Here is a 13,745-nt window from a genome sequence, read left to right on the forward strand (position 1 = left end):
TTTTCCTCAAATATCTCAGAATAAATGCTTCATTTTCTATCCACACCCTTTAAAATGCTTGTGATTTTAAAAATTATAGAAGGTTTATTGCTAAACGTTGAATGATAAATACTAATTTTTACAAAAAAGTTATTTTTGTCTTTATGCTCTGAATAATCACTTTGTGAGGATTATTGGATGAACATGAGGAATGATGTAATGAATGTAATATTTGAAATCTATTGAATCAGATCTTCAGTAGCAGATCATTAATGCATTGAGGTGATAGTTGAATATACTCCACTTTAGGCTTCATCATACCCAGGGTGATGTTTATTCTCTATATGTCATAGAATTTTTTTTTCCTGGTTTTAGACACATATATCAATAGTGATTGATCAATAGTGATTGAAGAAGGAAACACAATTTTAGGGAAATATGTGTAATTTACTGCAGGTTCATGTTGCAAAAAGTTTTCTGTAGCACTCTACAAAGACCCTACTCTTTAAATAATAATTTTAATTTCTGCAAGGAATATTTTTAAATGGGTTGGTCACAGGAAAAGATGGATTTTTTTCCTCTTCAGTGATACTGAATGGTAGATAATGGGCTTAATATTTAAATAGGGATTTCTTTGCTCTAAGCAGTGGCTCAGGGTTATAATTCTTCATTTAAGATTACACAGTATCTCATTTGTGAAGCTTCCACAGACTAATCCTATTAAAAATAGCTTCCTCTATGGCTCTAAATATTTGCATACTGTTTATTTAATTCATTTAAAGGTGTTAAAATTAAATGTTGTTAAAGGAGTTGTGTACATAACTTTGGCTAAAGCATAATAGTATGCTTTTTTTATCAACAAGCTTTTTTGCGTGTTTTTAACTGGTAAAATCTGAAAGGAATGAGAATATCCCATTTCTGTAGCTTATCAGATCTATCTCCTGGACAGTCTTTCTCTTTCCTTGCTTTCTAGTCATTACAGACTCTTAAAGGACATTTGGGGAAGGGCATTACTTTGTTACATTTTAATATCCTTATTTTTAAACTGTAGGATGTCCTGTAGTTCCAAAGTACTATTATGTGCCAGCTGACTTTGTAGAATGTGAAAAAAGAAATCCTGGTAGTCAAAAGCGATTTCCTAGCAACTGTGGCCGTGATGGAAAACTGTTTCTTTGGGGACAAGCCCTATATATCATCGCAAAACTGCTGGGTAAGTATAGGAAAAGATGGTCAACATTTTTTCTTTACTTGTTATCAAACTGTAAGAAATAAGTATGTATTTGGTGATGTTTTTCTTGGATTTGGGTGATATTTCATACTTTTTAGAGGTCTTTGGGGAGTTTCTTAGTGTGTAAAGGAGTATTAATGTATTTACTGAATGATGAGGGACAATTTCCAGGAAGAAAGTCAAATAGTTATGGGTACCATTATGATCATTTAGGGGGCTGAATTCAGCTTAGTAAATAGGTTTCTAGCAGAATGCTTTGAGAACTTTGTGTTACTTTTATGTGATATAATAAAGTTTACGATTAAATGTAGCAGTCGTGTTTGAACAGTGCTTTAGTAAAATATATGCCATAAGGAATTGGTCATCTTTGAAAATTCTCTCTTTATCAATAAATACATGTTGGTAATTTTCAGGGCTAGTTATAGGCTTACTGGGACTATTTATTCATAATTCTTAATTACTTTTTGGCTTCTCCTGCAAAAAAGCTAAATCAGGGTAGTCTTTGGGCACACTGAAACAAAGGCAAATTTGATAAGCACATACACACACAAAAAAAAAACTATTATGCATCTTCTTGCACCACTCCTTGCTAAAATTTCGAATATTGCCAGCATGTCCACCAAAGGGCTATCATTTCAATGTCAGAATTTCTTTATGATGAGTTATTAAATAAGCTAATTATAAAATCTGTACTTGTACTTTAAAAAGCCTGCTTACTATATGAAATACTCTTATTGTCTTTGTTTTTTCTAGCATTTCTGTATAAATGCTAAATTAGTTCGTCCTGCAAGAGTAATCATCTTTGGTTCCTTTTTTTTTTTACAGTCCATTAGGGAAGAATATTTCAAAAGTCAGATTTCCAATTTTAGCCTTACTCAAATGATGTGTAAGAGCAGACAGAAACTAACCAAAGAGGAGAAAATTAAGTTAATGCTGTTTTCAATTTGCTCCTTTCCTAACTCTATTTTCTGTGTCTCTTTATATACTGAATGCTAATTTAAGAACATGTAGAAAATTTTTCTTTCTTTAAAGGGACAGCTTTTTGACAAGGAGTTAATATTATTTATAAAGGCTTTGCTTTTTTGATTTTCCAAAGGAGGAATGGAATACACATGAAGTAACTTTTGTAGAATCAAGCCAAGTCAGAAAGGTTATCTCTGGTTAGAATGTTATTTCCATCTCATTAGCATAAATACAAAAAAGCTTTTTGATAGGGTTAAATAAAACATTTTAGTAGAGTAGTAGTTAACCTGGGTAAAGACAGTAATTTTAACTAGAATCACAATTTTCTATATACTTAGAAATTATAAATGCACATGATGAAACTGTTCTATAATTCTGAGACTGAAAACTGAACCCTGTGACAGAAAATTTAAAGTCTAAACCTTTTTCTTTCTTTCTCTTGGTAAATCTCCAGCCTGGGGTTGTTACAATGAGAAAAATTATTTTGGGGGCAAAGTATAAAATTGACAAAGCTGATGAGATGGGAATGCAGAATTGACCACACCCTTCTTAAGCAAATTGAGCTTTAAAAAATAAAAAGTCTGAGAATAGTACCAATCAATAGAAAAGTATTGGATCATCCTTATTCCAAAATAAATGTGACAAATGTAGACACATCTTGAATGTAGGCAGTATTTTCTCATGATAAGACCAGAGTGAATGTGAAGAGTATAGGTCATACCTCTATTTCTGTTTCATGACCAAAATGAAGGGCTGCCTTAAAAGAAAGAGTCAATTTCTCTTTTCCCTGTTGGGCTTCCAAAAAAAAAAAAAAACAGTAAAGAACATGTAAAAGGTACGTTGTGCAATATGAAACTGTATCCTGATTTCCAGATGCAAAAAAAAAATGCTGTATATCCAATAGCACTCTGGCCTAGCCATGTGTCATCTGTTAACAGATCACTAGTAAGATGAGTAAGATTTCAGAAGACTAAATCATTTAGTTGCTGTTAACTATTGTTAAGAGCCATCAGACTTCTATGGATTTTCATTAAGATTCCAGATACCACATTTACTAACAAGTATTACTTATTCATTAAAGGAACCTCAGTTGAATATCTGCTTGGCAACCTTTTGTATTCAGTTAATTTGGAGTTACTCTTTTTGCATAAAAATAATAGAATAGTGAATCTTTAAAAGCACTCTGTATATATAACTCTCACTAACTAATTCAGGCCAGTTTTGTATCATGCTGAAATCTAATAAGAATACTTTATCTATGTGTAAGTGAATAATTTTACAACAAAACTGTGTGGCTTCTATGGCATTGATAGAGAAAGAAGATATAGTATACTATTTTCTAAACAAAGCTTGAACTCCCATTCTATTTTTATAAAATGGTTTTTTTTTATAGTCTTTCCTTTTTTCTTAGGAAATTTGCTTTTAGGAAATCAATGATTATTATATAATAGGTAAATTAAATTATAAATATTTATTTTAAACTACATGACATATTTTATGATGTAATATTTAATTTGCCTTAAAATAAAATGATCATTTGTTGTACCTTCAACTATTATTTAAATTTGATAGTTTAGACATTGTTCATGTAAAATCAATCCAGAGAAAGCAGAGTATCTTTTTGACCTCTTTGTAAAACCCTAAAAGTATTTATCAATGTAAAAAGTCACTTGAAAATCATGATCTTTGTCTGAAATACTTTTTTTTAAGTTTATAAAACTGGAGAAATATAACAAAGTTAATCTACTTTAAAACTTCCCTGAGGCAGCTAAATTTTCTTACCCTGAATGTCACATACTTACCTTCATTCAAGTACTATTAGAAGATCCTCAATCATTAAAGAGTAGAACTTTACATATTATATAACTTAAGGAAGTGAATAGAGGAATTTTTTTTTAGGATGGATATTTTGAAAACATTAATAATATCAAGGGTGAAAACAAGACATGTTTTTTGGTTAGGTTTGAATTTTTTGCAATCTTAACTACCTACAGGTTTTTCTATAGTACATATAAACTCCCAAAATATTCAGGTAAATGAAAATTTTCTTGAATTTTGTGAATGATCATTGTCTTTTGGAGATGAGTATTTTTTAATTTCCTTTGAGCACTAATAGGAGACTTTTTTTTTTTTAAATATTTTAATTAGCAAATAATAATTGTACATAGTTATGAGATCCAGTGTGATGTTTCTACATACACACACACACACACACACACAGACACTGAAATGGTTAATTCAAGCTAATTAACATATCCATCACTTCATATATGTAACCTTTTTGTGGTAAGAACATTGTTGGAAATTTTGACTACATAATACAATATTATTATCTATTGTCACTTTGTTATCCTTTAGATCTCAAAAACTTATTGCTCCTGTCTACTGAAACTTTTTATCTTTTGACCAACAACTTCACATTATCAGCCCCCTGTAAACCACTAATAAATGTGATTCTATTCCCTACTTCAACTTATTTAGGTTCCACATACACAATTAAGTTCATGAGCTATATCTTTCTGTTCCTACTATGAGTTCTTTTATTATTATTATTATTATTATTATTATTATTATTATTCAATCATATTAATGGTATAAATTAATAGGTTTTACTATGTCATTGCATACGTGCATATATTGTGCTTTGATGATTGTATTCACCCTTTCTTGTTCTCTCCTCTCACTCCACTCCTCCTGTTCCCTTTCCCCTTCCCTAATATAGTAATACTCTATCTTCTCTTTTTTAGGTCATTGTTTTGTTTTTGTTTTAAGTTTCAAAAACAAAACATGATATACTTATTTTTCTCTGGCTAATTTCACTGAACTCATATGATTACCTCTGGTTCTATCAGTTTTCCTGCAAATGAAAAAATTTCATTCTTCTTTATGACTGAATAGTACTCTATTTTGTGTGTGTGTGTGTGTGTGTGCCATATTTTCTTTATCCATCTGTTTGAGGGCATCTAGGCTGATTTCATATCTTGGTTATTGTGAGTACTGCCACAATAAACAAGGGTATCTGTTTTGTATGCTGACTTCATTCCCTTTGGATCTATAACTAGGAAAGAGATAACTGGATCCTATGGTAATTCTATTTTTAGTTTTTTGAGGAACCTGCATACTGTTTTTCATATTAGGTTTACTAATTTCCATTCCTACCAACAGTGTCTAAGGATTCCTTTTTCTCGACATCCTCACCATCATTTGGTTTTTTATTGGTTTTATTAGCCATTCTGACTGGGTTGAGATAGAATGTTAATGTCATTTTCATGTGCATTGATGGCTAAAGATATTTTAGCATTTCTTGTGGGCCATTTATTTCTTCTTTTGGGAAGTTCTAGTCAGATTATGTGCCCATGTTTTAATTGAATTGCTTGTTTTTTTAAGTTTTTTTTAAAATTCTTTACATATTCTAGATGTTAATCTTTTGTCAGATGAATAGCTGACAAAGAGTTTCTCCCATTCAGTAGATTGTCTCTTCATTCTATTGACTGTTTTCTTTGTTGTGCAGAAGATATTTAATTTGATATAATCCTGTTTGTCCATTCTTGCTTTTATTTCCCAAACTATTGGAGTCCTATTTAGGAAATCATTGCCTGCACCATCATCTTGAAGTATGTGCCCTGTTTTCCTCTAGTATTTAATAAGAGAGTTTTAAAGTGATAGCAGAAGCCCAGTGTGTTGGCACACACCTGTAATCCCAGATACTCAAGCAGGAGCATCGCAAGTTCTAGGCCAACTTCCACAACTTAGACCATGACTCAAGATAAGATATAAATAGGTTGGAGACATACCTCAGTAGTAAACCACCCCTGGGTTCAAAATCCAATAACTCTCCTTTTAAAAAGTGATAGAATAAGTTTAGAAGTACCTTTAAATTTCTAAAGTGTTATACATATAAAGTTCACATTTTAATGTATTGGCTTCTTAAATTCTTGGATAAGTCACTGTTTGGAACCCAATTTGTTTTCCTGTAGGCATTTAAAATGATTGTTAATATCTAGTGAACTCCTATTTGATTGATATAAGTTAGTTCTCTGACATCATCATGTTTTTCCTTTACAACTTCCCTTATTTCTCTTCCTTTTTTTCTACATGATTTTCTTGTACTCTACTAGAAAGGTCAGTGGTTTGGGGATCATGAATTTAGGAATCAGTTCCAAGTTCAAATACAAGTTCTATCACTTACTACCTCTGGGACTTGAAGAATATCTTTAACTTATGATGATCAGTTTCCATATTTTAATGTGCTAAGGATTAACTGATGAGGAACTATCGTAAGGAATCATAAGAAATTTACATTAGGGCAAATACATCCTTGAATTGTTCTTCTATTTCCTGTCCTTTCATCTCCCCCTCCTTCCCTTTCCCAGTTACAATTTAGGAGTTAATATATTTGAAGAGCTTTTTTCAGACAGTCAACTCAGGATGCTCGTGAGCCCTCCTTTCAGATACCCCCATAACCTCAAAATTCATCACAAGAAGAAAGTGCTTCTCCAGTTGCTACTTAACCATTCTTCTATTTGCTGATTCTACTTCTATTTGTAGAGGCCCCTTTGATAATCACTGTGCTATGTATAAGCTATATAGCAGGAACAATAGGACATATATCTCTTTCTCTCTGAGAATAGCCTAATTATTGTGATATAGTACTTCTAATTCCAGTATTAGTAACTAAGATAAGTCTATTTGCATTTGTTTTCATTCATTTTTCTTGCCAATTAACCCCAAATATAAAAACTCCTGATTAAGACTAGAAATGCTTTTGAATGTCAAAATCGTTAATCAAATGCCTTAGTGTGTAGCGGACATTATGAAACTGAGGTCCTGATTTTTATTGTTCTGTTGATTTCAAACACAGTTGACTCTAAACTCCATATAGCACAGTTTTTTTACTGATCAAAGATAAAATGAGTTGATAAGAGTATATAGATATTTTTCTATATTGGTTGCTAAGAGAATTTCCCAGTTATTATACTTCAGGAAACTTCAAGCAGAAAGACATCGATTACCGAGCACTTTCATTATCTTTTTCATGATGTCCACATGATTACTAGTGACCTAAAGTGGGATTTGTGTGGAACATATAACATTTTGAGAGCCCATGTAGTATTACTTTAAATTGTTAGTCTAGGAAGATTTTCTTTCTGTAAATTATTATATAAATAACTCCTTTTCTTTTTCTTTCTTTCTTTTTTTTTTTTTTAATGGTACCAGGAAATCAAACCCAGGGTTTCATGCATGCTATATATGCACTCTACCCCTAAGCTATATCTCAGCATTTTTTATTTTATTTTGGCCAGGAACTTGCAATCCTTATGTCTCAGTCTTCCAAGTAGTTGGAATTACAGGCATGTGTCACTATATCCAGTATATCCGACTTTCTTAAAATATTTTAGTTGACTAGCTTCTAAGATTAGAAAAATAAAATTACAGTCCTACTCTCACAAATATTAGTAAAGTTGAATATGAAAACAGTGATGCCTAGAGTCTGAGTAGGTACTTCAAATATACTGTCACACTGTTTATCAGAAATACTAATAATACCTACCTTAAAATTTATCAGATTCTATGTTCTGCCTTTTACAAATATTATCCTAAGTGATCCTCCTAACTTCTCTATAAGAGTATTATGAGTACTATGTGGTATAGACGAGGAAACTGAGACCCAGAAGACTTTAGAAGCTCACCTAAGATCACACAGTTCCCGACTGATAGAGTTTATTGATTTATTCAGTAGTCTGCAAGGTGTTTGTATCACCTATAACCTCCATAGCAGTAAATACTATTATTAGGAACAAAAACTTTACTAACATAGTAAGATATTAAATTGTATCTTGGTTTCATTTACATGCTCATAAAATACATTTCTTAGTTCTTCTGTAAATTGTCTAGTAGTTTGCTTTGCCCATTTAACCTTGGTTTTGTTGTTTTTCTTATCAGTCTACATGAATATTTTATATATTAAGTATATTAAACCTTTCCAATTTTTTCTGGTTTGTTTGCTTCAGAAATTTGTGTATACTAGTTTTCTTTTGATGAGAAAAATTAAAAATCTTTATATACCTAGATCTGTCATTGTTTCCTTATTTAGTTTTTTGCCATCATGATACCGAAAGCTCGATCCTTGTCCCCAGTGCCAGTCCAGAAGCGAGGACATGATTTTGAGAAAAAGGAAAAAGAAGATTTATTGCTTTGTTAGCAAAGGAGAAACACAGGGGACTCCTGTCCCGGAGTCTGTGATTCCGCTCATCAGCAGGAAAGGGGACTTTTATAGAGGTGATTCAAAGGCTGCATTTCATGTGTTTTCTGTTGGAGTTATAATTCACTTGTTAATTTGGGAGATGGTAATTTCTGGGATCTTCTGGTACCATCCCAAAAATCTAGATTACTATGTTCCTATGGACAGATAAATCTGCCCAGGATGGGGAAGAAAGGTAATCCTGTTTCCCCTGAGATTAGGGAGGGTAAGAGTTTAGGGAGGAACAGAGAGAGAGGAAGAGAAAGAAGCATGTCCATTCTAAAAATCAGTTGCAGTGGCAGAGCATCAAGCATAAAGTGGACCACTGCTACAATAAGATTCAACATTTAATCCTAGAAAGTACACCTGTTAATCAATTGAGTTTGTACACACACCACACACTACCTCTCTGTGACAGAGGAATCTTTTGGTATAATATATGTTGCTGAAGATCTACGTTTATTGTTTTCAAAATGGCTCATTTCATAATGTCACCATGTAACAGTGCTCTGAATATAGCTCTTGCTGCTCTGCCACTGAAACTTATTTTTTAAACAAATAGGTTTCTTTCTCTTCCTCTCTCCCTGCTCCTCGATAATCTTTCCCCTTCCTAATTCAGGGGAAACAGGATTACCTTTCTTTCACTTCCTAGACAGATTTTTCTGTCCTTGAGTGCACACCCACTGTAGGAATTAAGTAATCCAGACTTTGGAGATTGTACCAGAAGATCTCAGAAATGACCATCTACCAAATTAACAAGTGAATTTCAACTCTTAACATGTGGAATGTATCCTTTGAATCACCTCTATTAGCCTCCTGTTCCTACTGATGGGCAGAATCCCAACCTCTGGGAAAGTAGTCCCCTGTATTTCTCCTTTGCTAGCAAAGCAATAGACCTTCTTTTTCCTTTTTCTCCAAACCGTGACCTTGTTATTGGATTGGCATCAGGGACAAGGAGGCAACAACCAGAGAAGAAATATCTCTGCTATAGGGTCCCAAGGAATTCTCAAAGAAGGGAAGAACTTGACTCAGGACGAGTGGGAAGCTAAATGGAAATAATTTAAGCACACGTCAGTAGAGGCATAGAGATCTATTTAGTAAAGCAAGGAGTAAACATTCAAAGGAGAATGCAGACCATCTTGAGAATTAGAAATATCTCAACAGTAGATGTGAACCATCTCCAAAGGGAGAGAGCAACAACTTGTTGTGAGCTATTGAAAGACCTAAGCAACCTCATTCTACTTGGGACCTCATTTTGCTCTGAAACTTAACCTCTGACCTACTGCAGTCCTAAAGTCAGGAAAATACCACAGAAAAGCTCTGTGGAAACAGTTCTCGGAAAAGCCGCAGGTGGTGATCACCTAAGATAGGCCAAGATATCGAAATATCTGAAATTCCAGATGGCCCCTGTAAAGAATGGTGCAAAAGCTCTGTAAACTCAACAGGCCAAAACAACCATTTACCTGGACCATAGCGGCCACTCACAGAAGAGAAGGGGGTCGAGAGAGGGCAGGGGAGGGGGAGAGAGTAAGAGGGGTAGAGTAAGAGAGAGAGGGAGAGCAAGAGAGTAATAGTAAGAGAGCGAACAGGAACAAGGTATTGATATTTATGGGCTTAACGCAGAATGAGGAGGAGCAAGGCGAGTGGGCTGTTACTTCTTCACTGGCTGAGAATTCTCACCACTTCAGGGATTGAAGGTGCGCCATTCAAAGTTCGCGCCATTCACAGGGATTGGAGGTGGTGATTTGAGCACCATTCAGTGCATCATGGACTTCAGCTCCCGGAATAGAAGCGTTCTGGGCGCCATCTTTACCAACAGCCCCCACTAGGTGTGGTGACCAATATCTAAACTAGAAGCCCTGCAGCTTGGCATGTACCCACCTTGCGACATCCTCACGGTTTAAACCAATCAATTTTAAGTGCGTCAACCCCTTGAATTAACCAGTAATCCTTTCTAGATTCTTTCCTGCCATTTGATACACTAATCATGTTTTAGAGTTGTTTGATTTTCCCGTGGTGTGTGATGATTTGCTAAGAGATGCTGTGATGTATGTGGGGGTCCCAACCTTCTCCAAAGAATGTATAAAACTGCTGCAAACCCTCCTCAGCGTCACCATTTGTTGTGTGTGCGCGCCGAGGACCGAGCTAGCTCGCAATAAACACCTCTTTGCTGCTTACATCTATCTTGGTCTCTGGTGGTCTTTTGGGGGTCCAGAATTCGAACATAACACTATTTTTAGGGAGACAGTTGCTGGGGGCTGGACAAGAGGTGGAGTCAAGGTGAAGTTTTGCATCAGTTTTTCTCTGTACTTAGGTATTGCCTGCATGTTGTTAATTTTTGCAGATCAGGACATGGGCCAAGTTCTTGGGCTAAGAACTTGGGCAGGGTTGCTCTCAGTTGCTTGTTTTGCATTTCAAAGGCTTATGGGTGTTTTCTGCATTCCATGGACTTAATGGACTTTCTCTTTGGAGAACCGGTGTGTCTTTCTTTTTCTTATTCCTATCTCAGTAAAATGTGTTACTGATATGTGTCACCACAGCTTTGAAGTACATAATCTGCTTTGAAGTACATAAGTTTACCCTGTAAATTATCTGCTTAGCCTATTTTAGTGTGTTAATTTGGATTTTGTGATTTTAATATCATGATGAAAAAAATTACTTGTTTTGTTAAATATCCTTTAACTTGTTTCATGGAAGAAACAAACGCTTCTGAATATTTCCCTTTTTAATTTTTTTATTTTTAAATTGACATATAAAATTGTATATATTTGGGGGGGATAAAGAGCCATTGCTCTTTTATTCTTGTTCTTTTATTTTTGTTTTAAATATTCTATAAGTGGTCAGGTATAAGTTCTTTCAGGCCTGTCACCCTTCATCAGAAAATTAATGTCATTGCATTGGCTCAATGAGGACCTCTTTTTTGCCTCCTGAATGATAAAAATTAGTGCTGTAAGGAGAAACATATCTATTAACTTGACCTTTTGTTACTTTTTTAAATCAGTATGGAAATTAATTATTATGGCAATTAGTTTTTCTATATTTTGTTAAGCCACCAATTTTTTGTTGTATTTATTAGGTCAGTCTATTAAGATTCCACTCTGTGAGTTGCCATGCTAGGTGCTGGGGCACAGCCATGAATAAGAAGCATACAGCCTAAAGGGTTATTGATGAGTACGTGGTGTAAGCTGAAAAATCATGCTAGATGTGGAAGTGGTACTAGGAGAAATGGGAAGGAAATGCAAAGAAGCAAGCTTTCAAAGTACTTGGCTAGCCATTTGATTCTTATCAGTTTTAATAGATTAACATTTTGCTTTCTAAGGATACAAAATTTCTTAATTTGTGTGTCATCAGTTATAAATAACAAGATAAAGAGAATTTTACTTCTATAGAATAATAGTGAAATATTAATTATGTAACATGCTTGTTGGTTGTGGAAATTTTTCACACCTCAGTAATCATACAAATGAGCTAGGGAAATAATTTGCTGCTTATTTAGAATATCAGAGTACTAATCAAACTTGCATCATGAGCTAAACCTAAATTAATAAATCAAAGTTACATATCAATATCTACTACAATTGAACCTATATTGATTTGGTTTAAATTTGGCAAAAGTGGTTTTTTATCCCTCACAGAAAAAAAAAAATTGTCTCATTGTGTTACTGTTGTTTACCAATGAGGAGTCCTTGCTTCCCCTATGCTGAAGTGTAACACCAGAGAAGCACACGCCAAGGCAAGTTTAGAGTGGAAAGTAGAAGCTTTATTAAACGACACCAAAAAAGACTTCTCCCTGAGGAAGAAGGGGACCCAAGAGGTGGAATCCATGGAAGGGTGGATGTCTTCCCCTTTTTATAGCTAAGGTCTTCTTTTAGCTTTCCCTCATTCCTGAAGCATTCCTGTCCTTTGTTCTGTTATCTTTCAGTGATAGAATGTAGGTGGGAAGGCCCAAAGGGTGGGGTACAGGTGGGCCAAAGGAGTAATCTGGGCAGGAAGGACTTTTGGATTAGCATCTCCCTGTTTGCTGGGAGCTACTTCATTAACATTTCCTTGGGATGGGCTCTGGGCCTTGGAACATTAACATTTCAGTTTCCCAGGAGCTGCTCTGCTTTCCTGGGCTCTGTTCTCAACATGGCCTTCATTTTCGATTTTATTCAATATTAGACCAGATTTACCTAACTACACTAACTACCTATCTTTAAATCTGGCTTCACTAGCCATAGCAAGTTGTTTAAACACAGTATGCCTCTTTGCTGTTTTCTATAAAATGATCAAGTTGTGAGGATTAATGTACATGAATTTCTTAAACAATGTCAGGAGCTTGGTAAGCAAAATCCAAAGGCTGTGATGCCTGCTGCCCTTCCTCCTCCTTTTTCTTGTTATTTTACTTTTAGTATTATTTTTATTATTATTGAGGAGATCCTCCAAGAATTACTAAAGCACGCTTTGGTGATTTTGTTTGTTGAATAACATTACAGATGTGCCTGGGAGGTACCCCAGAATAGAAATATAATGTAGAAATGTTCCCAAAGCTGGAAAGAAATTTTCAATCATTGACTCCCTGGTCTATTTTTCGGAGTTAACTGCTTAAAAGCAGTACCTAAAAATCTATAGAAAATGAATTGTAATTTTTTAAATAAAGATTATACACACATACATTTATGAAGAACTGAGATGGTGTGGTTTTCATATGAACAGTTTAGAACTGAAAATCAAGAATGAAATTAATATATTTTTATAACTTAGGTGTAGTAAAAATATAGAAGGGAGCCATCTTATTTTAGTAGAAATTGGATTCATTTTTTGTTATTATTGCATTAATTTGCACATGTGTGAGCATAATTAAGATAATTTTATAGATGTGGAATTACTGGTTTAAAGAGTATTCTCACTGTATATTTGCATAGATACTGCCAACTTGGACTCAAAGGAGTTTATGCAGAATTACATTTTAGGGGCCTTTTCCACAACCATCTCTTCCCTCCTGTATTCCCTTCAAGGTCCATGCAGGAACTCAACTACAGCCAGCCTCATGTGTGGATGATGGGCATCACTTGCGTGTGTGAGAGAAGACATTAGAGATAAAAGGGCCTTCATCTACCTCCTTCCTTTCCAGTCTAAATTGCCTTCTTTGTTATATCTTTGGATTTTTTATCCAAAATTGCTGTAGGGAACTACCAGATGAAAAGAGCTTCCTTGTTTACAGTATGACAGCCATTGAGGACATTACCCTAAGAAATTCTCCATCTCAAAAATCTCTTTTATGATTTATTATCAAGAACCATGTCTGTCCTAACAAACTAGTTTCCTTCTTTGACAATACAAGTGTAATATTTT

The 13,745-nt window shown here is 34.3% G+C and overlaps 1 protein-coding gene across 4 annotated transcripts in view; it reads left to right on the top strand.

The window, feature by feature from the left end:
* The window catches only part of Phkb (phosphorylase kinase regulatory subunit beta), a 233,980-nt gene that overhangs the window by 131,862 nt on the left and 88,373 nt on the right, over positions 1–13,745 (top strand). For all 4 annotated transcript variants that reach the window (XM_071604776.1, XM_071604779.1, XM_027939134.2 and 1 more), the window contains one exon: positions 1,031–1,189. In XM_071604776.1, the coding sequence (XP_071460877.1) occupies positions 1,031–1,189 (159 nt within the window). The remainder of the gene's footprint in view (positions 1–1,030; positions 1,190–13,745) is intronic.

Source organism: Marmota flaviventris, chromosome 18 (genome assembly GCF_047511675.1).
Source record: "Marmota flaviventris isolate mMarFla1 chromosome 18, mMarFla1.hap1, whole genome shotgun sequence".
In the NCBI taxonomy this organism is placed as follows: domain Eukaryota; kingdom Metazoa; phylum Chordata; class Mammalia; order Rodentia; family Sciuridae; genus Marmota; species Marmota flaviventris.